Raw genomic sequence first — 21597 nt, forward strand, 5'->3', positions numbered from 1 at the left:
TTCATTATTTATTGAAAGTCAAGTTGTATTTCCCTTCTTCCCCACACCAAATTACATCTGCCATCTGATTTCTCCTGACTCCTACTTCTTAATTGTTTCCTCAAAGTCAGACAACTCACCAGTGTAAAAGGACTCTTGTGGTTGTGGAAAGCTATGTGCTAGGTCTAGAAACAGCAGGAATTGCATTGTGTAAATTCATATCAGTTCAGTTATGCCACTATGAATGCACACGAGTTTGAAGAGAATCACCATGAAGCTCATTTATCTTAAAAAAGCGATTATGTCTCATTCAAGATTTTTCTGGGCTCTGGGCAGATTCCTAAGCCTGCAGGTATCCATCTGATCCCAGGTGATAATGTAGCAGAGGAAATTTGCAGGTGGAACTGAAGGTTGTTCTCAGTGTCACATCTTGCATGTAACATGTAATATATCAAATTATGTGGAGTGAGAGTTTACAGCAAGGAAAGAGACAAATTTGTTTGGAAACTGCCATTTAGGTGTAAATCCTAGTGTGTTGAACACAGCTTATGCCAGAAAACTTATCAGTATTTCCATTCCCTCCCTCAGCTAAAACAAGCACAAAACTACAGACTGCCTGCAAGTTCAAAATAAGGAGTTCTTTAATCTCACCATAATCCCACCAGCTCCTCTGTTTTATCTTAACTGTTTTTCATCACCATTGAAGAGAATTTTCCATGTTATTGAAGAGACTTGCCTTTATAAGGACTTAAAAAGGGTACTAAAGGTTGCTGTCCAAACCACCTACATTTGTAGGGATCTTTCTCTTAGTATTTGATACCTCCATTGAAAATATTTTAAACAAAGGAAGCACAATGTACCATTCTAGTATAATTGTGAAGAAGAAATGATTACAAGACCCATTTGCTATCTTATTCCAAAGGCATTAATCTCTTTAAAGCTCAGGATTTCTAACTCTAGAACCACCTCTCAAGATATTGTCATTTCTTCTTAAAATGTACAAGTCTTGTACACAACCTGCTTTCTTTTCAGCACATTTGCTGTCACACGAGCAGCAGTTTCCCAATGGGCTCACAGATGCTCTGTCTTTGCAAAACTTCAGCTTATAATCCTGTAATTAATTTGTTCAGAGACTGGTTGTTTAGAAGTAACAGCTCTTTACACTAGAGACAAATTTTTGAAGAATAATTCTTATCTTAGTTTTCTTTATTATTTTGTATTTCAAAAAATGTCACTATTTCTCTTCTACATAACTTCCTCAACACCTACGGATCGTTGTACACTGAAAACCATAAGTTATATCATTGGTTTATTGTTTCTGTTGTAAAGCACCAGATGAAAAGCTCAATGTGTCTATAACTCCAAAGTTTCTAAATTCTAAAATTTTTCAGTGATGCCCTGCCTACATATAGCAAGAAAATCCAGAAGATCTTTACCACATCAATATCAACAAATATTCCTTTGAGTCGTGAACTGGTGCCAGATGCGAAGACCGATCATGTGAAAACCTTGCAGTCTCCCTTAAATCCTGAAGAAACTGCTAAGTGCACATGCAAAGACATACAGACTGTTTCCCCAGGGTAGTTCCTTCCCTGAGGAGATGCTATTGTAATTCACATTTTTTGGGGTGACTGGAAATTTAACTCAGATTCCTGTGTCCATTAAGGACTTTGATGGGTCTGTAATGGTGATATACATCACCATTTTTTGATGGTGATATACATCACCATTTAGCCCTAACCAGGAAAATGGAAAGTGATACATACAAATTTAGTCTCCTTTACTTGCCTAGAAAAATCGCTGTGTAGAAAACTTTCTACACCTCTGTGTTAAGGTGCTGCTTTCAAAACCTTCACTCTTTTGACCATCCTGTTACTGGAAGTTACTCTGAGTTGTAAAATATGTATTCTAAGGTGAGCTTTTACAGCCGAATTAAGCAGCAACTTGTGACAAAGCAGTTATCATCAGGAGATAATTGACCTTATTTGAGAGTTAAGCATCCTGAGGCAAAGTAGAGTGTGCTTAATCCTGGCAGGTTAATTATCCAGTGATTATGGTAGCTTGGAAGGTATTACTGCTAAGAACCATTTGCAAAATGACACTATTAAAAAAACCTTAATTTAATAAAAATTAAAAGCAATGACAATAATCAAGTTCTTCAGTCATGTATTGCTAGATAATGACTGCAGAATGGTCCTACTTGGTTAACTACAATGACCATATAATGATTCCTTTTCTGAATGTTCTGTACTTAATTTGTTATATGAAGTACTGTTAATAAATACAAAAAATCCAAGACAAGATGTTTAGGTAGGTTATAAATGAGATTTAAATAAATTATCAAAACACCAGTGGTCACTGAATTAATACACTGAAATTGATACATATACTGTTATATGAGCTATTACCACAGCATTCAGTGTCTAAACTGCAGTTAAGGGTATGCTGGCATTTACATTCAAAACTAGAATATTTATTCTGAGAGGTTTATAACTTGCCCATTTTAATTACCATCTGGCTGAAACTTGAAATAACCAATCTCCATTCAGATGTAAATTTTTAAGTAGAAGATGTAATTTAAAATCACTTTGCCAATTGTTTTTAGTTTAGGAATGGCAGCAATTTGGAATTTTGCTGCACTTGGATGTTTTTGTATTATTCAAAAAATAAACAGTTCAGTGCTTAACAATAGAATTTTATTGGACTATAATGTGAAGATAAATATAGGGAAGAATAAAATTGTGTCTAAGAGTATTGTTTGTACTAATGAAGTAACAACCACACAACTTAGTATGCCTTGCTTATTTGTTAACTTATGCACTTACACTGATGGAAGATGTAGCATAAAGCTAAAGGAAATCACACCAAATGGACAAAAACTTGGTGTTGGCTAGCTAAATTGCTTCATGGCCCATCAAGATATACACAGACACAAAAAAAATCCTGAATGTGCTTGTAGCTGAAATTCATATGGGAGGAAAGAAAAAGCACCAAAATCAAGGGTGGAAGCTACAAAGGCAGAACATGTCAGACTGAGCTTTGAGTTTTGCAAGTACTCTTTATCAAAAACCATACGCAGAGAGCAGAAATACTGACAATGAGAAGACACAGAAGCTACTCAAAACTAGAAGTACACCATGCCAAGTGCATGGCTTCAAGTCACACAGAAAGGCAAGACAATAAAGCACTGCAAGCAGCATTTCAACAACTCCAAAGCAGCAATAACCAGCAGGAAGCTGAGAGTGAAAAGTGACCAGGGTTTCATGACTAGTGTAAGTAAAGAGGCTGGTACTCTGAAGTATTTCTATATATTGTACTGCCAAGTTTAGGGATGATCACTTTAAATGATAATTTTTTATCCTGAAACACACCAAAATGCTTCAGAAATTATATACAGAAAATGCAGGGAGTCTTTCAACTTTAACAAACACAAAAGTACTACACAATATTTTTGACAGCAGGTGAATAATACCATAACAAACTGAAATGACAGAGGAAAATAACTTAGTCTGAATAAAATTTCAGAAATGGGAGTGTCACCTGTATCATGGGCTACTGCTTATAAAATACAGAAATGCACAAAAAATAACAACCTATGAAAAATAGCACCTAAAGAAGCCCTATGATCTGAATTATCCTAATAGGTCAGTGTAGCAATATTTATATAAACGATGCTCAAGTTTTAATCCCAGAAATTTCTGTGAAGCTCTTCTACTCTAAAATTATCTAGACTTGGTATTACATAATCTCTGAAGTCTGGCAGGATTTTGTGTCGAGATTACACTGCTATTTAATAAAAATACTCAAAACATCTTTGTGAGGACTGTATCAAGAAAGATGTACAAAAGTAGCAGTTGGAAATAGCAAGAACATGTCTGGAAAACACTTTTTTCTGTACAGTTAACTTTAGTTAAAAGGGTTTCCCTTAGCCCACTGCATTTAAAAACATTGCAATTTTCTTTGTTTTAAAAATAAGTATTTTGATTTTTTAAGTCCTATCATTATTTTAAAGATATTTAAGTATCTATAACAATGCTAGCCCCTATGTGGACATGTGGACAATAGTTTAAAGACTGACTTGTGTTGCTGCAAGTCCCTTTGTCACAATCAGGAATAACCACTCACAGGAGTCAGTTGCTTTTCCATCATTTTCCTGTACTCCTGTAGTTATCTTGAGTGACAAACCCACATTTCATTTAAGTGTGTCACACATTTCAAAGCTTTTTTCAACCTTTTCCTGCTGAGAAAACTAATAAATATTTAAGAACACTTTCTAAAGTGAAGAAAAATCAAAAATGATGAGGGAAATCTGAATTAATTTGGCCTATTAACATGTACTTCCAAGCAGAATTTCATGCAATCTGTTTGCCAACCTACACAGGAAAGATAAGCCTTCCTCTGATGGGCTGCCAGTCCATCCACCATAAAATCAATGAGAGCCTTTTAAACCATCTCTCTATTTCTTAGTTTTCTCCTCCCACTTCTCCCCAAAGAGTCATCTTCATCAGAGAAAATGCTATTAATAGCAGCACTCTGGGTAAGGAATCAAGTTACAGGAGCTCAGTGACAGCCCTTCATATGTTTTCTTGCAGCAGAGTTAAATTCAGAGTGAGGACATTATGCACATGGACAGTTATTACAAAGCACCAATGTGTTGGGTATTTCCTCTAGAATGAGCAAGTTGTAAACCTCTAACAGGTCAAGTGACATCTTTGGCATCTACTGAAATATCCCAGTCCAGTGACCACAGATTTAACTTTCTAGTGACACCTCACATGGTCAGATTCCCTCTATAAAAAAGAAGGACCACGAATTACAGAATCCTTAAGGTTGGAAAAGACCTTCAACATCATCAAGTCTAACCTCTGACTGACCATCACCCCATCACTGGATCTGCAGCACTAAGTGCCACGTCCAGGCTTTTCTTGAACACCTCCAGGGATGCTGACTCCACCACCCCCCTGGGCAGTTTGTTCTTGACAACCCTTTCAGTGAAGAAATTCTTCCTGATACCCAGCCTTGAGGCCATGTCCTGGTGCAGCAGGCTCTGAGACACAAACACCCAAGTGCAGGAGATGCAGACTCACCGTTTCATTTCCAAAGAGAACATCCACGTAAGGCATGACTTTCATCATCGGCTCTTTGTAGAACTGGCTTATAAATGGTGCAGAAAGATTCAAGCTGAAGATCTTGTTGTTGGCAGAAGCCTGAGCAGCCACTTTTAATACTGCTTCTGGTGACACTGTCAAGAAGAATCCCTGCAAGCATCAAAACAAATCAATGTATGTTACTAATTTTATATTAGGTACCACATGAAGCATGCTATTTCTGTAAAGTCTCTCCCAACCCACGTTTGTCATACACGTGCATAGATAAAAACTTCTGGGAAATACTGCCTTTCCATTAAGGTATGAAGCATGACATATGCCTAGCCTCAGCCTTTCAAAATGAAATGCAACTCCTTACCTCTGCATTCCACGGACTACACTTTCCCATGGCAGCTAAGACTAATGATCATATCCTAAAATATGATGTATTATAATTCCCCTTTATAGTACTAGAGTCAATCAGACTGTGCTGCTTAATTCCAAAATCCAGTCTGATGGCTCTATACACAGCTAGGGGACTAATGAAATCCCTAACTTAAACATTAGTACCTTGTTCACAACAAAGGCCTTGGAAATGCTGACTTTGTAGCACTCATTACTGTTTTGCAGAAAAAAACCTAGGGGTTTTCATGCTTCTACATAGGTATTTTATTTGCCTCCTTCTTGCAAAAGTACTTTCCTTTACTCAGAACATCCACATTTAAGTAAGTATCAACTTCCACAAATCACTACTTGTCTACTAAATTATGATTGCTGATTTCAACCCTATGAAGAACAAGGCTGCCATTTGGAATTTAGCATTGCAGATGGTTATCCCAACCACACATGTTCCAGGAGCCATGTAAAGATCCCCTGCAATTTTATTAATCTACAAAGGCTTAGACTTGCACTAGTTAAACAAAGGCTTAGACTTGCACTAGTTAAACAAATTCTGTATGTTTTGTTTTTATAATTCTAAAACTTATTTTACTAACTGTTCTCCTACCTCAGTAAAAATTGCAATTTTTAAGCATGAGCAGCAAGTGTTAAATTTAAGGCCACAGATAATGTCTAAGGCACAGTGAGAAACAACTTTAAGGAGGGTCTGACAAATCAAACATCATCTCAGTCCTGTCTATAACATTACCACCATGACACTCCAAAAGATGTAACAGTGACACAGTCTTATTTTCCAGTTTTCATCCACATGATTATGCGTTTGAATCACAGAATAGCAATATTTTCATCCTGCATACTTCAGTTATCAGATCATTTTAGGAATTCTAATCACTAGCAAATATAAGTCTAGAGATTAAAGACTATTTTGAGAGTATATCTATTTCTCCTTACTCCACACTCTCCACAGTCTAAAAAATACATGACGGATTTCAAAATCCGGGCACGATTTGCTAGTTGACAATCAAAGTCCAAAGGGCACAAGAATCCTATGCATGCTGTGGAGCTAGTTAGTACCCTGAAGGACTGGAAGCCTGTAAACATCCAAGCTTCTTTGCTAATTTTACATTCAGAAGAATTAAAATGAACAGTTTCTATAATTTCTAATCTCCATAGCAATCTCTACCATCTTTTAGTATTTTATGTAATGAACAGAGAGACGGATTTTTTTAAAAACTGTTAGAAACACAAAATAAAAATCTTTCAAGGGTGATATGTTGCCAGCTCTGGATAAATTACAGAGTGCTCCACAGTGGTCTACATAAATAGTAACCTGGTCAAATAATTAGGCTTTTTACCAATTTTAGGCTGAAAACTTCATCTGAAGTAAAATACATCTGATTGTAATTTAAGGTACAGAACACTATCCCCAAGAGATCTAACTCAGGCCTGCATCCAACTCCCTTTTCCTTGTAAAGGCAACATAAAAGTGCTGAGATACAGATAGGAGAGTTTGCTTTTAAGATCCTGCAAAGTAAAGGCCAGGAAATCTCAAAGGCTATTGCTCTGTCTTCTGGGTTTCTTAAAAATCACTTCTGCCATTTAATTGCATTCTTCCATGGTTTCATTTCTATTTTTTAAATAACTGTTTGACATTAAAACATCTAGAAATTAAGAGTTCTGTATATGACAGCTCTTTTCCAAGTATAACGTTTTTTTGCAAAACAAAATTGTAGCAGTACAATCCACACAATGGAATTAAGAAAGTAGGGAGAAAATAAAATTTGATCTGAACAGATATTGATTTAAAGAAACCTAATTCAGCCCCCCTGTTCAGGTATTTAAATTGATTTTGTCTCTACTTTTAGTAGAATTCCATGCAGCTATGGCCAATGTAGTTACAGTAACCCAGTTTCCTAAGCTTAAATTACAACCAGAGAAGCCACAGGCCACCTTACTGTGGCATGCTACAATTGTGCACAGGAATGATTCCCCTAAAACCCCCAGGTTTTCTTATATCTCACTGGGATTCAGAGCAAAGTTGCTCTGTGACTTCCACAGAAACTCAGCCTGCAGACCCTTGCAGGTGCCACTGCCTTTGGTGCAGGCAGATGGATACCAAGGAATGCCTAAGCCAACTACTCTTACTACTCTAACAATAAACTGTCAGCCACCATTAGCTTTGAGTGGGAGAATCAAGTGTATTCTGTATCACTGGTATAAAAGGCTTTGGACTTCACCAGTAGGAAGTTCTATTCCCACCAACAAGAAGGTTAAGAGGCTCCTCAGAAGATATTCTAGACCCACCTACATACCTTAGACTACCACAGAGAGTTTTGGAGTCCTATTTACCTGCAAAACCCAAAAGTACTTAAAACAACCATGAGGGAAAATACCTCTAATCAAAGGATAAGACAGCTAACAAACAGAAATTCCAACAGCCTGGAAAATGTACATTACATAGAAAAATGAAATGACTGTGTATGTATCTACCTTTGCAAAGGAGGGGGATGCTGGTGGACAATCAGCTCAATATGAGCCAGCAATATGCCCAAGTGGCCAAGGAGGCCAAGGGCATCCTGGCCTGCAGCAAGAATAGTGTAGCCAGTGAGAAGAGTGTGGCAGTGATTGTCCCACTGTACTGGGCACTGGTGGGGCCACACCTCGAGTACTGCTTTCAGTTCTGGTCCCCTCACTTCAGAAAGGCATTGAGCTGCTGGAGCCTGTGCAGCCTAACCAGGCTCAAGGAAGATCTAGAAAACTTGTCTTACAGGAATGGGTGAGGGACCTGGGATTGTTTAATCTCAAGAGCAGGCCCAGGGGGAACCTCATTGCTTTCTACAGCTGCTTGAAATGAGACTGCAGTGAAGTGGGGACTGGTCTCTTCTGCTCTGCCTACAGAGGACAAGAGGAAATGCCTACAGCTGAGACAGAGGAGACTCAGATTAAATATTAGAAGGGTTTTTTTCATTGTTAGGATGGTCAGGCATTGGAATAGGTTGCCCAGGGATGTGTGGAAGTCACTATTCCTGGAGGTGTCTAAGAGGCATCAGGATCTGGTGCTGGGTGATGTGATTTAGTGGATATGGGGTTAGAGTGGTAGTGCTGGGTTGGATTTGTTGATCTCAAAGGTCTCTTCCAACCCCGATGATTTGATGATACAAGGACACATGACAATTTTGCAGTTCCGTCACAGGAAGTGAAAGGCAGGAATACTGTACACTAAGAAAACCTATAGAACATTAAAGGCTATCAGATATATTAGCAGAACACAGCATTCCTTTGGCATTTGCTGATAGAGTATACCAGATGCTACTGCTTCATGATGTGCTACTATTTTCTGCTGCTCAAAATGTAATGAGTGTCTTTTCAATGCCAGGAGGAAGGTACCATTGTACCACAAGCCAGAGAGCAAGGCCAAACCAAAATACAGACCAGGAAAATAGGATGGTAGATTGAATTATTTATATGCATGTTTATATGTACACACGCACAAAGCAATACCATTCTTAGGCACTGTAAGCAGTCCTTTCATTTGATGGGGAAAACCCCCCATTTTCCTTGTGGGATAAAAAGAAACAAAAAGGAAGAAATAAGAAAAATGCATTCATGTATTGCAGACACATGGCTATGGGAGATACAGTCACTTGTTTGTAACTTAAGAGCTTTTAAAATTCAATAAGATGCATACAACAGCAGAGGACAAAGTCAACAGAGGATGTTACATTAATCTTACTCCTACAATATTCAGGAATTCTTTGATGCACCTCACAAGATATGCCAGGGTACTGTGACTATTGGATAGTCTTTCACATTCACGACTTTCTTCTTTGTAGACACCAGCATTACCAGAAGGATTTGGTGAGTTTACACACCAGTAATTTGTCTTGTAAGCCACCTCTCTCATTTTTATCACACACACAGACCCAAAAGGTTTCTTCAGACCTACACGAAGCTCTTACAGCACCAGCTACAGCAGATGTGAAGGCAGCAAATTAAGGGTGTCAAAAGTGTCAGCAGCACAGAAACAGAGAGTGTTGAAGAGGTGACCTCATGAAACCAGCACAACTCTGGCTGTGGTGAATGCATTTCTGTATAAGGTGTTCTGTCCAAGCTGAGTAGCCTTGCCTTATACTGCATAGGCACACACAAATTCATCTGGATTATGCACATCAGGATCAAGATTTTTTTTTTTTCTGAGGGAGTATTTCCAAACAAAAACAGGTCAAGATGATAACAAACTGCCTTGCAATTTGGGATTTATTACTTTTTAATAGTAAAGAAGCAATATTGCCTCAAAAACATACAGCGATAATAAAATCTGGGATTTCTTTCAAACTCACTACCTTTTAAAATGCATTTCTTTCTTTCTAGCTCTTCCACTTTCCTTGCCGCTCCCATTTGCAGAGTGGATTACATGAAAATAACTTTATCATATGAATGACGGGGTTTTGAACCATGGTATTCTGAGCTGATTTGGGAATGCCATTTGGTAACAATGCAAAATCAATAAATCCTAAATGTGAATCAAAATATTTAACTTTCAGGAAAACAGATACAACAGTCTGCTGCCATTTAAGACAAATTACATTCTGCCAATAGGAAAGGAACACATCATTTAATGCAAAATTATTTTATAGCAAGCATTAACATAAAAATACAATTATGATGACATCACAGTCCCATCCATCTGAAGCGTGGAATTTTTCAGACACACAGAAAGCTTGACAGTTATGTAGTGACAGTCCTGATAAATACCACAATTCAGTAAAGCCCTACAGAAATCATCTAACTTCAAGTGTGCTGGCAGTTCCAGTGAGAGAGTGAGAGTGCTGAGGTGCTAAAAAAACTTGCTCCATTACTTGACAGATACAACCGAGTCAGAGCTTTTGGACTTGCTTAAGTTTCCTATATTCTGCACACAAGGAGAGCTTGAAGCCACTTTTGGGCACAAGAGACATCCCTCAGCTCTGCTCTGCCATCAGTCTCATCTGCTGCAGTCTAGCAAAAGTACCAGGGCTTGGAAAGAGTGAGGCTGAACACACAGTAGTCCCTGAGCTGGAGAAGGAACCACCAGGTAACTGCTCCAGACCAAAGAACTTGCACAAGGCTTCCAGGAGCTCTTGCAACCAGAAGAGTCTGAAAGACTTTTGTATTCCAGCCCCTGAACTGCCTGAGCACAGATGGGGTGCAGCCCATGTACCACCCACTGTGAGACATGGCAATGAAATCATCTTCCCTCAGAACAGGAATCAGAAGGAATCTTCTTGGAATGACAGAGCAAAAACTCTTCATCTTAGTACTTATGTGAGCTTAAAAGAGCAGGGAGCAATTTAAAAAGTACCTTTAACATTGAAACATATGAACACATTACTTGGAATGTGCAAGACTGTCAAGTTAGCAGATTTATTGACCCCTTACCTCTGCAATCTCTCAGTTTTGAGCATTTATACTTGTATCCTGTTCCTGCATGAAATAATTGTTAAATTATTTTCCTTACTGAGCTACGCCATAATAGTCAGGATGATGCAGATAATAAAATACTCAGTATGGGTAAAAAACTCTTCAGAAATAATTAACAAACCCCTACAAATTAAATAATCAACATGACCTTTACTAATAAAAGTTCTTGTGGCTTTAAAGTAGCGTTTTACTTTCTCTAGAAAGGACAAAAGCTCTTTGTAACTATCCACTTGGGAAATGTTCGATCTGTAAATTAGTGAAATACATTAATGTTATTTTAATCTATGTACCTGTTCTTCCTGTAAAAGATAATTTAGGAATTTAGAAAGTACCTAGACTTAGTATCAATTGCATTTTTGAATTATATTTTATCTCAGTGATCTCAGTGACCAGCAAGCAGTTACTTAAGGAAACAAAACCCGCTGCTTTTGTCCAGTTCTACTGGAGACAGTTGTTTTAAATCAGGAAGCAAGGACAGCAAGAATGCAACAATTTCTCTGAGTAATTGTTTTGGCTTGTTCCTGTATGCCTTGTTTATTTTTATGAAAGTATTGCTTTATAACTGGAAAATGACTAAGCCATAAACTATTGTTTTATCATTCTGAGTGGCCAGTGTTTCTGTTTTTGATAAAAGCCAAGTTTCAAACAGTTTTTAGGAACATAGGAAAAAACCTAACTGTCAGTAAATGTGCTTATATTGACCATGACATTTTCCTCTATGATGGTGCCAACATGTCAGAAGGAGAGGATTGCTTTCAGACTTGAACAGCTTCTTTGTTGCTGAAGTGAACTCTCATTATTGCCATATTTGTATCTATCAGTAGCAGAAAACCTTCAATATCTGGCATTGCATGCTAAAGAAAACAATTATTTTATGCACATATTACCAATCTATTTTTAATTTTAATCAGTTTGGAAATGTTTTTCAATTCTGTTTACTACTGTTTAAATTTGGCACCCCCCAGGAGTTGTTCTAAGCCACGCTAAGGACAAAATAATTGTGTGACTTGACTTAGGAGATGTGTACTCACAGTGTAGATGTGAACTCTAACAATGAAGTGTAATACATGTGCCAGAGAGCAGTAACATACCTACTTTTGGCATAGAGAAAGGTCATCCCAAATAAATGCATTCTCCTATTTCCCTGAAAAGTACAAAGTTAGTTAAGATCTAAATTCATCTTGCCAAAATGAGCTTAAGAATTTGGTTTGACAGTGCTACCTTAAGTCAGCCCCTCTGTGAAAAAGTAAAAACACCTCTCAAATATGCTCTCTCAAATTCAGTATATAGTTTTACATGAGTTTATTAAGCTCAGAGAGTGAGATGTATGCATTTAATTATACTGAATTTTTAACAAAATTTTGGAGGAAGTACTAAACATCATCTGGGAGATGGGAGCCCAGAGATTTTATTACTTCGATTAATAATTCAACTTCTTTTGCCTCTGTTTACCCACTTGCAAAATAGTTATAATGATAAATGCACCTCCATTGGCAGAACCAGTGGGAGGTTTAATTACTTAACATTACTGAAATGACTGAAATTTTGTGTTGAAAGGTATTATAGAGTATAGGGTATTACCATCAATAAAATATAAGCTGCAGATCAAGCAAGCTATGATAAAGAGCAAACCACTTCATTTCTCCTAGTACCCCAGAACCACTTTACCACACCTTTTTTTTTCATTGAAAACCAATTTAATCCTTACTGAGAGAGCCATGCATCTTAAAAAATTGTTAAATTGCTGATTAAAGAGAGAAACCATTTCTTTCATCTTTCATCCTTTTAAAATAACTCTTTATTAGGTTTGTCAAACTCGATTATTAATATGAGGATAATGTTGTGTTTGGACCAAAAAATAGACTTCGACATACTTTTTATTGTTGGAAAAAATATCCAGAAGTCTAAAAGTTGGCATCAGTATTATTCATGATGTTTAGAACAATAAGATAACTGGTTTTCAATCTTAATTGCCAAAATTTTGAGCACAATCCCAGGATCCTCATGCCAGCAAATAAACCCTTCAGGAAGCCCAGAATAAGGTTTGGTTCATTTAGGCCCTCGATGATAGTGCAACATTTGCTTTTTTGTATATGGTTAGTTCCATTAATATAATGTGGCATCTCATAAATTATGTAAACATCAACCATATGTTGAATTCATTCAAGTTTGGTGTGTACATAATATTTACAGTATATTAGTAAATTGAGAGAATCTATGTAACTACAAATGCATAGAGAATTTCTAATTCTCTAGACAGTTAATCCTCAGTTTGAAAGCTCTCTAAGTAAATACTTTAAATAAGCCCATTTCTTGCTTATTAAAATAGCCTTGAACAAGAAGAGAACAAATAGGAGTATTTGCTTAATTAAATGTGCTTATATCAGCACAATGGTCTGTTTCATGAATACAGGTTAAACAGAGTGAAACAATGACTGATATTGGTAGATAATCATTACTGACTGACTGGGTGTCAAAAGGAAAAAAAAAAAGTCCCACCAAGCTCTTGCTTTATACTGGCATATACTGCTATACCTGCAGCCTCTCTCTTGATCCCCAGGTGATGCTGAGGAATGCAACAGTTCCATAACATAAACAAACACAAGAATGAGTCCAGTGGCCTGGACAATAAGTCCATCTTACAGACTTCCCTGTTAAGAATGTGGTCTCAGTACAAAATGTTTCACTTAAATTCAGGTTTGAAAGCAGATACAAAGTAATAAAATATAGGTATCTTTCTCCCTAAGCACTCTAATACAGAAACACTTCAGCAGAAACCTTTCTTCCCTCCCCCAGCTACCTTTGAGATCTTGTAATTTATAAGAACATAGCAGCATGGGGATTAAATATTAATCAAAGTCATTACCATCATCGTTAGAACATATTTCAAGAGCCCCAAAGAAAGAGCATATTATTTCTCTAATAAAGATCGTATCATCAGAAACATGTAGCATGGTAGGTATGAAGAGCAAAAAAGAAATGATCAAGTGGTAAGTCAAAAGATTTCTGAAGCTTATAGCACTATTCAAATGCTAACTCATCCTTTAACTGAATCTGTTCAAACAAGGCAGACTCACCATGGGCAAAACTGAGCTCTACATAGAACCATAGCAGCCCACAGTATATTTAAAATAAGTAACAGTATATTTAAAATAAGTAACTTTGCTGAAGGAAAAAACCCACCTATGCTAACAAAAAATTTTTTTTAAAAGAGGGACCCAAACCCCATCAATACATTAGTGAAATTCTGGAGCAGCTCCAAAGCTTCATTGGAGATCTGAATTAACTTGGTGTGCTTTCCAAAGCACAACTAGGGCACCTGTAACCAACACTGCCCACAGGATGACTTATTCTTTGCATTAAAGAAATGACCAGCCTGATGAAATAGTATAACTTCCATTATTTGCAAATTAAGGTAAATGATTAATAAAAAAAATACCTCTCCCAGTCCCCAAGGTACTTCCTAGCTGATTTTAAAGGGCCTACGTATCACTTTCATGTTTAAGCACTACTATTGCAAAGAATTAAGTGCATAGTGCAACAAAAAGCTCAGAAGAAGTAAAAATATAACTGGCATAATAATAATAAAGGATATATTTTTTTCAATTTCTGGCTTACCAAGAAAGTGAGTTAAATATTTCTTTCAACAACTCTATCCTCCAAACCACACTTCCAACAAAATGTCTTTCACAGCAAATATAACATTTACTATGAACATGTAATTAGGTCCTAATCACTTGAATTAATTACCACATCAGGGTTTACAATAAAACATTTATTGCTCACACTTCCACACATTAAAATTAATTATTTAAAAGAACATTAATGTTATTGCTTGGCCTTTTAATTTTCATTATAGAAAGACTCTTACATGGCTTTGTTTCTGAACACAAGTAAAATGAGGGTCAGGATCTATGCTAATTCTAATAATTATTAATATAGTTGAAATGTGGACAGATGCTAAGCTCTAAACAGAGATATCTTCACTTAAATTAACTTGGGTAATAATAACTGGCTGTAGAATATTTTGAATACAATGAGCTATGTAAGTGTTTTGCATTATTATAGCCTAAATAAGTACTTCCTTCAAATTCCAAGGGTGAGGGGGAAATACCCATAATTATTAGCTTTTTAGAGCCAAGTACTACTTACATTAAGTTTCTGTTTCTAATGAACTTATGAGTTCATACCTCAGAAACCTACTTTTAATAGCAGGACCGTTACTATAACCAGGGAAAACAGAGTAAGTCTTTTACTTCCAGATCTTATAACCTCAGGGGAAACTTCGCTGCTAAGAACATTATTTTCTGCAAACACATTATTTTTTGTAATGTCATATTATTGGGGGAGTAAGAGACTTTAGTAGGGGCTTCACTTTGCACTGCTATTCAAGACACTTGAATACCCTAAATAGGTTTTCATTTTCTACTGAATATTTTCCATGCCTCTCTACCTGAAACTGACTCCACTCCCATCACATTATGCACCCACCTTCAGAGAAAATCACACTCCAGATACATGAAATATGACAGAGCAAACTCCTTTTTTTTCAATTTAACTAAAAATGCAACTTAAAAAAAAAGTTTTAGATCAATAAAACATCAGGTTAGATGGTCAACTATGACAGACAACTAACCTTGATGCAGAGTATCAGTGAGATTACAAGTCAAATGATTCTGAGAACAGGGAGCCCCTGAAACTTAGAGAGCAAATACCTGTGTATCCTAAAAATGTGTGACAACACTCCTTGGAAGTATAAGGCAGCCAGGGAGCTTCTCAGCCTTCAGGAATAGGTGCCCCAGTGCACTGGGACCCAGGTGCCTGCTGTGCTGTGTTTAGCAGCAAACACTGACCTGACTGCACCTGGACAGCAGTGCCCATCTCAGACACTCCATTACAGCACTCCTGTGCTCGGCAGGGCGGGCTCAGGGAACACCGACTGAGGCTGCTCTGACATGCAACATTGGGATTTTTCATAGGAGGATTTTGTGCTACTGATTTTAAAAATACTGTGCGATGTTACACACTTCTTCTGAAACAGCGGAAACCTAGGGGCACTATTTTTTAATGTATGGTAAAAAATGGATTTTATAAACTGCCATGTAAACGAGAATTTATAGATCCAAATCAATTTACAACAGTGCAGAATACAACTAGCAATGAAGACAATCACGGCTAACTAGTAATTAAATTACTTCTTTGGATTCATTTAAGTCTCCAAAAATTTTTATGGAAACAAGGTTACATTTAAGGAGATACTTCCAACATGGCAATTCTAGTTTCATAAATAAGACCTAACCTCCTGAACCAATGTCTCTTCTTGCCCAAATTAGTTTGTGTGTTTAAATTCAATTGGCTTCTTTTTGAAATGTTGAAGAAAATGTTGGGGAAAAGAAGAGATTTATATGAGTTCATGTTCTTAAAAATGGTATTTAAAATTATATAAATCAAACTGCTTTTGAAACTCACGTGAGTTTTACAATATTCAAAGAAATTTCACATGGAAAAAGAATTTTCATGACAGGGATCAAACATTAGAACATCCTTGGAAGTATTCAAAATGACTGAACACAAAGCAACTGAAAACTTCAGATTTGCTCTAGCAAATCTCTAGGGGTTCCTTGCAACATGAATTACTGTAAAAAATCTATGATATACTAGATCTGTGCATATTTGAAAAGTATGGACAAAAAAATATGTGGAAAAACAGTCTCCAATGTTCTATCAGCTTCTAAAAAAGTATCTCAAAGCAGAGCATCCCAGGTGGTCCCCTAACAACCAGAAATTAGGTATTTTCCCCTGAAACAAACACAAAATGTATGCACTTTGCAAACAAACCACGTAGATGCATTAGAACACCTTGGAGTTTGAGATCCTTCTGCAGCCCTTCCTCTTCATATGGAGCATCTCTGAATTCCAAATTATGAAGTGAATGTGATCTTAATAATGCCTACAACCCTATATGTAGATAGTCCTTTGAACAGGAATGAGCTCTGTTACAGAATATTAATCAGAATATTAATTATGAAAAAATGTTCCCTGTTCTTTTTTACCCTTTGCTTGAATCTTTGCCCATTCAGTTTGTGTCCCTGAAAACAGAGAGAATAAGAAAAATAGACACTAAAGCTATCAAAATGTATTTAACAGTGTTAACTTGTGTGCTAATTTATACACTATAACCACGATTTCGGGATTAGACTATCACTGAATAACTTTGACATATTTGAGGCACATAGCTAAGACAAATGAAAAAGCACTTCTTTTAAAATCAGCATTTGAACTCATGTTCCATGTTTTCTTTTATAAGAAAATTAAGATGGGATCTCTCAAAATCACCTACTTAGTACAGAGAGTTTAAATCCCTTCCTTATGCTAGATAAACAGAATTTCTACTTTTTAAACAGCCAAAGAAGAACATTTTGAAACTCTGTAACAGAATAACCTCATTTTAGGGAATAAAATTATTAGGCCATGTCAAAGTAAAATGCAGCATGCATTCTTCAAACATGGAAAGTGTCTGTCTCAAGTTTTTGACGGACTTTTATACATCTGTATCAATGACATGCCTTAATTTACAGAAAAGTCAGATGATTTGGTACTTACTGGAGCCTGCTCTCTCTTCAGAACAGCTAACTATGGAAATGAAGGATTTCCTTTTTACTCCTGTCCCTACAATACCTCCTCATCAAAATCTGTGGTCCAACCCAGTCATGAATCTAGCAAGAAACCAAAGCTAGCAGAGTGGTATCAAACACTTCTGTAAATAATAAGAAACAGAAGTGATGATGGTACCTTGAAACCAGCACTCCGCAGTCATAGATAAATTATTTTCTTTAATTTTCTGATGTTTAGAGCTCTAGTTTTCTTCAGTAAAAACAGTTGAGACACAAATCAGCCATTTTTACAAAACTTTGCCCTGGAGAGCAGTATCTATAGGATACTATTTAAGACATCTTCTGCAGAACAAAATTGAGCTTAAGAAGTTTCCTTCTGAAACAGATGTTCAGAACTGGTACAAATCACAGAAAAACTTATCACAACAGTCACGTTTACCCATAGCAATAATCACTGATAATCAAAGGGTTAAGTAGTTGGCAATGACATGAACAACAGAAAAAATTATTTGACAAGATTCCACCCTCATTCCAACCTCTACCAAAGCATCAATTGTAATTATAAATTTTCACCAAAGATGTCAGATTCTTATGTTAATCTCTGCACAATCTGACATTGCCATTCTTCCACTTGTATAGATGTGAACAGTTATCATTTTGTTTGTATGTCACCACGGACAACATAATCAATAGTTTTCATATCTTTCTGTTCATACTTTTTGTTAAAATGAATTTCATGAGTGCTGCTTACTTTTGTTCCACTATGAAACTTGTTACTGCTTGAATAGAGAGTACTTAATCTCAACAATAAACATTATAATGTATGATGGAGCAGTCAAGGGAAAAAAAAAGTTTCAACATTTTTTTTCAGTCCCCATTTTAACACAGTGTGTCCTTATCAAATTAATATCTAACAACAGTGACACAAATGCAACACAATGGATGGCTTTGTTCACTTTATTTGTACTAATCTGAAGCACAAACTGCCTTTCATTCCTTTTCCTTTTATGCTCCATAATTCTGTAGTATGGAAATCTTATTTCATGAAACTCAAAGCAAAAAAATTTAACTGGAAGTAAGTGGTTTATAAAATATTACATGTCTGGATCAATGATTTAAAGAAGATCCACAAACAGATGGATTGCTTGTTTATTGCTTCCATATGCAAAGAGCCACCAGGAAGGCTGGAGAGCTATTCTTTCTGACCTGTCACTCAGGTGAAAGAATCATGCAGGCACATTCAGCTCTTCCTGCAGTTCTACAGCAGAACCCCCTCACCTCTCAGCTGTCAGCACAGTTGCTCTGTAACAGAAACAGACACTGATAGATTTTCATAACAGTTGCAAACGACACTTATTGAAAAATTGTTCATCATAGGACAGCGGCTCCTATGCAGGTAAACTTGATCCTTACTGTGCTGATCCATTTACCTATTCTTCATGGATGCTACTTTAAACAAAGGTAATTTTTAAAATCAGTCCCAGAGACACAAACTGAAATGCAAAGAGGAGAATAAATTTCATGCTGCTATAGGCTTTACTTCAGCTTTTACAAACGAGCACCACTGCACCAATGAGCACCACTGCACCAATGGTGACACTGGTCTGGATTTTGTTTGCTAAACTTGAGTTTGGAAGCCGACTTTCTTCATACACTTCCCTTCCAGGCACCAAAAGAGATCAAACTGCTCCAATAGAAAGGACTTCTTATGGATAGAATGACTTAGCTAAGGTTTGAGGCTCTAGCTTCACCAAGTGAGTACTTTAGACAATACCCAATGAGCAATGTCCTAATCTTCTACTGCTAGCACCCAACTGATTTTATCCACTGTGAACCAGAATGAGTTAAGAATTCATCCACACCTTACCAGCTTACAACTGATACACATAAATCATAGAATATGCTTATATCACATAACTGCTAGGTTTAGCCAGAGGTAATTACTGTTAGAAACTGCAGGCCTGGCCTTGTCTAGAAGCAGAGAAATTACATGAGTTCCCCTTGAACGAGAGCCTCAGGCCTGTGAAGCTTATGGACTTAACTTTGTAAATCCAACAGGACTCAAGTCTAAGCCTAATGTACATCCATAACCTTGGAGTAATAATACTTCAGGCTGCTGAAACAGCAGACTTCAGAGAATGGTTTGCAGCGCAGCAGTACTCCTGTATATTTGTAATAAACAATCTCTGAAGTGTCTTCTGACCCTATTTACTCCTGACAAACTGCATTCATACACACAGGAGTTGCAGAAATCTTCCTGTGAACTTGCTTTTCTAGCAATTTGCTCTCCACAACAATTTTTTATGTCTCACGTACCCTGCCATATCCCTGACCACTATAATCATGGAGCAAAGGAACTTTAGAATATTCACTGCTAATAATAGTCCTTGGAAAATATTCAACAATTTCCAGACTCTTACACATTTTAGAATTCAGATATTTAACACCACTGATGATTACCAATTTTCCACAATTACCACCATAACCATTCTATGAGGATTCTATGCTGAGAAGAGGACACAGATGACCAGGAGCTGCTAGGAACTTTCATAAAACATCTTCTGAATGCCTGATATTTTGACAGAATAATTCTTTGTCTGCTCTTCTGACTGTCTGCTACAAATTTATATTTGTCTTTGGATATTTTTCTTACAGCTAAAGAGTCTGTTGTGAGGAGAAATGTACCTTGGTTTTACTACAGTGAATTATGCATCTATTCAGAGATCATGCTCTCCCAAATGAACATCCAAGACTGCTAAAAAAGTCTGCCAACATACTGTGAAGATCTGGGAAATGGCACACCCTCACAAATGCCAGATGTAATTCTGCCCACAAGAAAAGTCAGATGGATTCCTCCAATAAATTCCTACTTCTTTTGTCTGCCTCTTGGTTGATATATGATACCACTGCAGATGTATCCAATTTTATTAAAATTTGTCCCACCAGCTCCACTCCAAAAGGAGAATTTTCAGATTTACCCTGAGTTTGTGCACATTTGTTACAAGTTGTTTTTAAGCTGAAATCCAAGTGTTGAGTTTTATTCCATTTAGTTCAGCAAGGTCCATATCTGGTATTTTTCTAAGACTGCTTGGATATTTGAGCTCCCATATCAGTAAATTTTTCAATTAGCCCTAAAACTGGAATTATTCTGTTGAATTTGGCTAAATTTGAAAATCTTCATAAATAGTAGAGGTCAAGCTACAATACATCCCACGGGACTACATGCAAGCCACAAAGATCTCCCCACAGCTAGCTCTTCAAATCCTAGCAGAAGCTCCACTAAAGAACTAAAGTGGAGAATAACAGTTTTTAGTGTTTAAAAATTAATATTGAAAGCTTTTCTTTAATGAGTGGCTAATAAAGTACTTCACTGAGATACTGGTAAATCTATCTGTAATTACAGATATCACTCAATGCTCCAGTTCCAAAGACATCCCTAATGTCAATGAGTACACAGGAAATTCACACAGTTGAAAGCCAAACCAGTTGTCTATGGTCTTTGCTCAATTTGACACTAATAAAATTGTGAACTACTCTAAAAACCTCATGTCCGAAAAATCACTACGTATTAGAAAAGTATCCATGAGAAAGTTAAATAAAGTGGCAATTCAAAGCAATTTTGAAAAGGCTTTTGGAGTGAATATTGACTATCATTTAAGCACGATAATTTACAAGCAATCATATACACTGGAGAACAACTGCATTTGCTACAAATTCAAGATTTTCCTAAGAGGGAACACTGAGGAGGCCGGGTCAAAATTTTTTGAATTGGGAAGTATTAAGACTTGATATTGAGCTAATATTGTAGCATCTTGCACTGAATTACCCATACGTTTAAAGACTGATGAAATAACTCCACATAAATAAATCCCCTTCCTTCCTCTATCCCCCAAAATACAGCTACACAAATACACTGCTTGTTCTGCACTGCTTCATATACAGAAACTAAGCTTTTCATTCAACTTGTCTTTCTCTAGTATTTCTCTAGTATATATCTACTACCCCTTAGAAAAGTTTGTGTTTTCTTTCTAAAAATGACATTTTTGGCATTATGCCCA

The 21597-nt window shown here is 36.7% G+C and overlaps 1 protein-coding gene across 2 annotated transcripts in view; it reads right to left on the minus strand.

Annotated features, from left to right (window-relative positions):
* The window catches only part of ADK (adenosine kinase), a 263640-nt gene that overhangs the window by 66717 nt on the left and 175326 nt on the right, over positions 1-21597 (minus strand). For both annotated transcript variants that reach the window (XM_084210310.1, XM_084210311.1), the window contains exon 7: positions 5067-5237. In XM_084210310.1, coding sequence (XP_084066436.1) covers positions 5067-5237 — 171 coding nt within the window. The remainder of the gene's footprint in view (positions 1-5066; positions 5238-21597) is intronic.

Source organism: Fringilla coelebs, assembly GCF_963513975.1.
Source record: "Fringilla coelebs genome assembly, chromosome: 8".
NCBI lineage: Eukaryota > Metazoa > Chordata > Aves > Passeriformes > Fringillidae > Fringilla > Fringilla coelebs.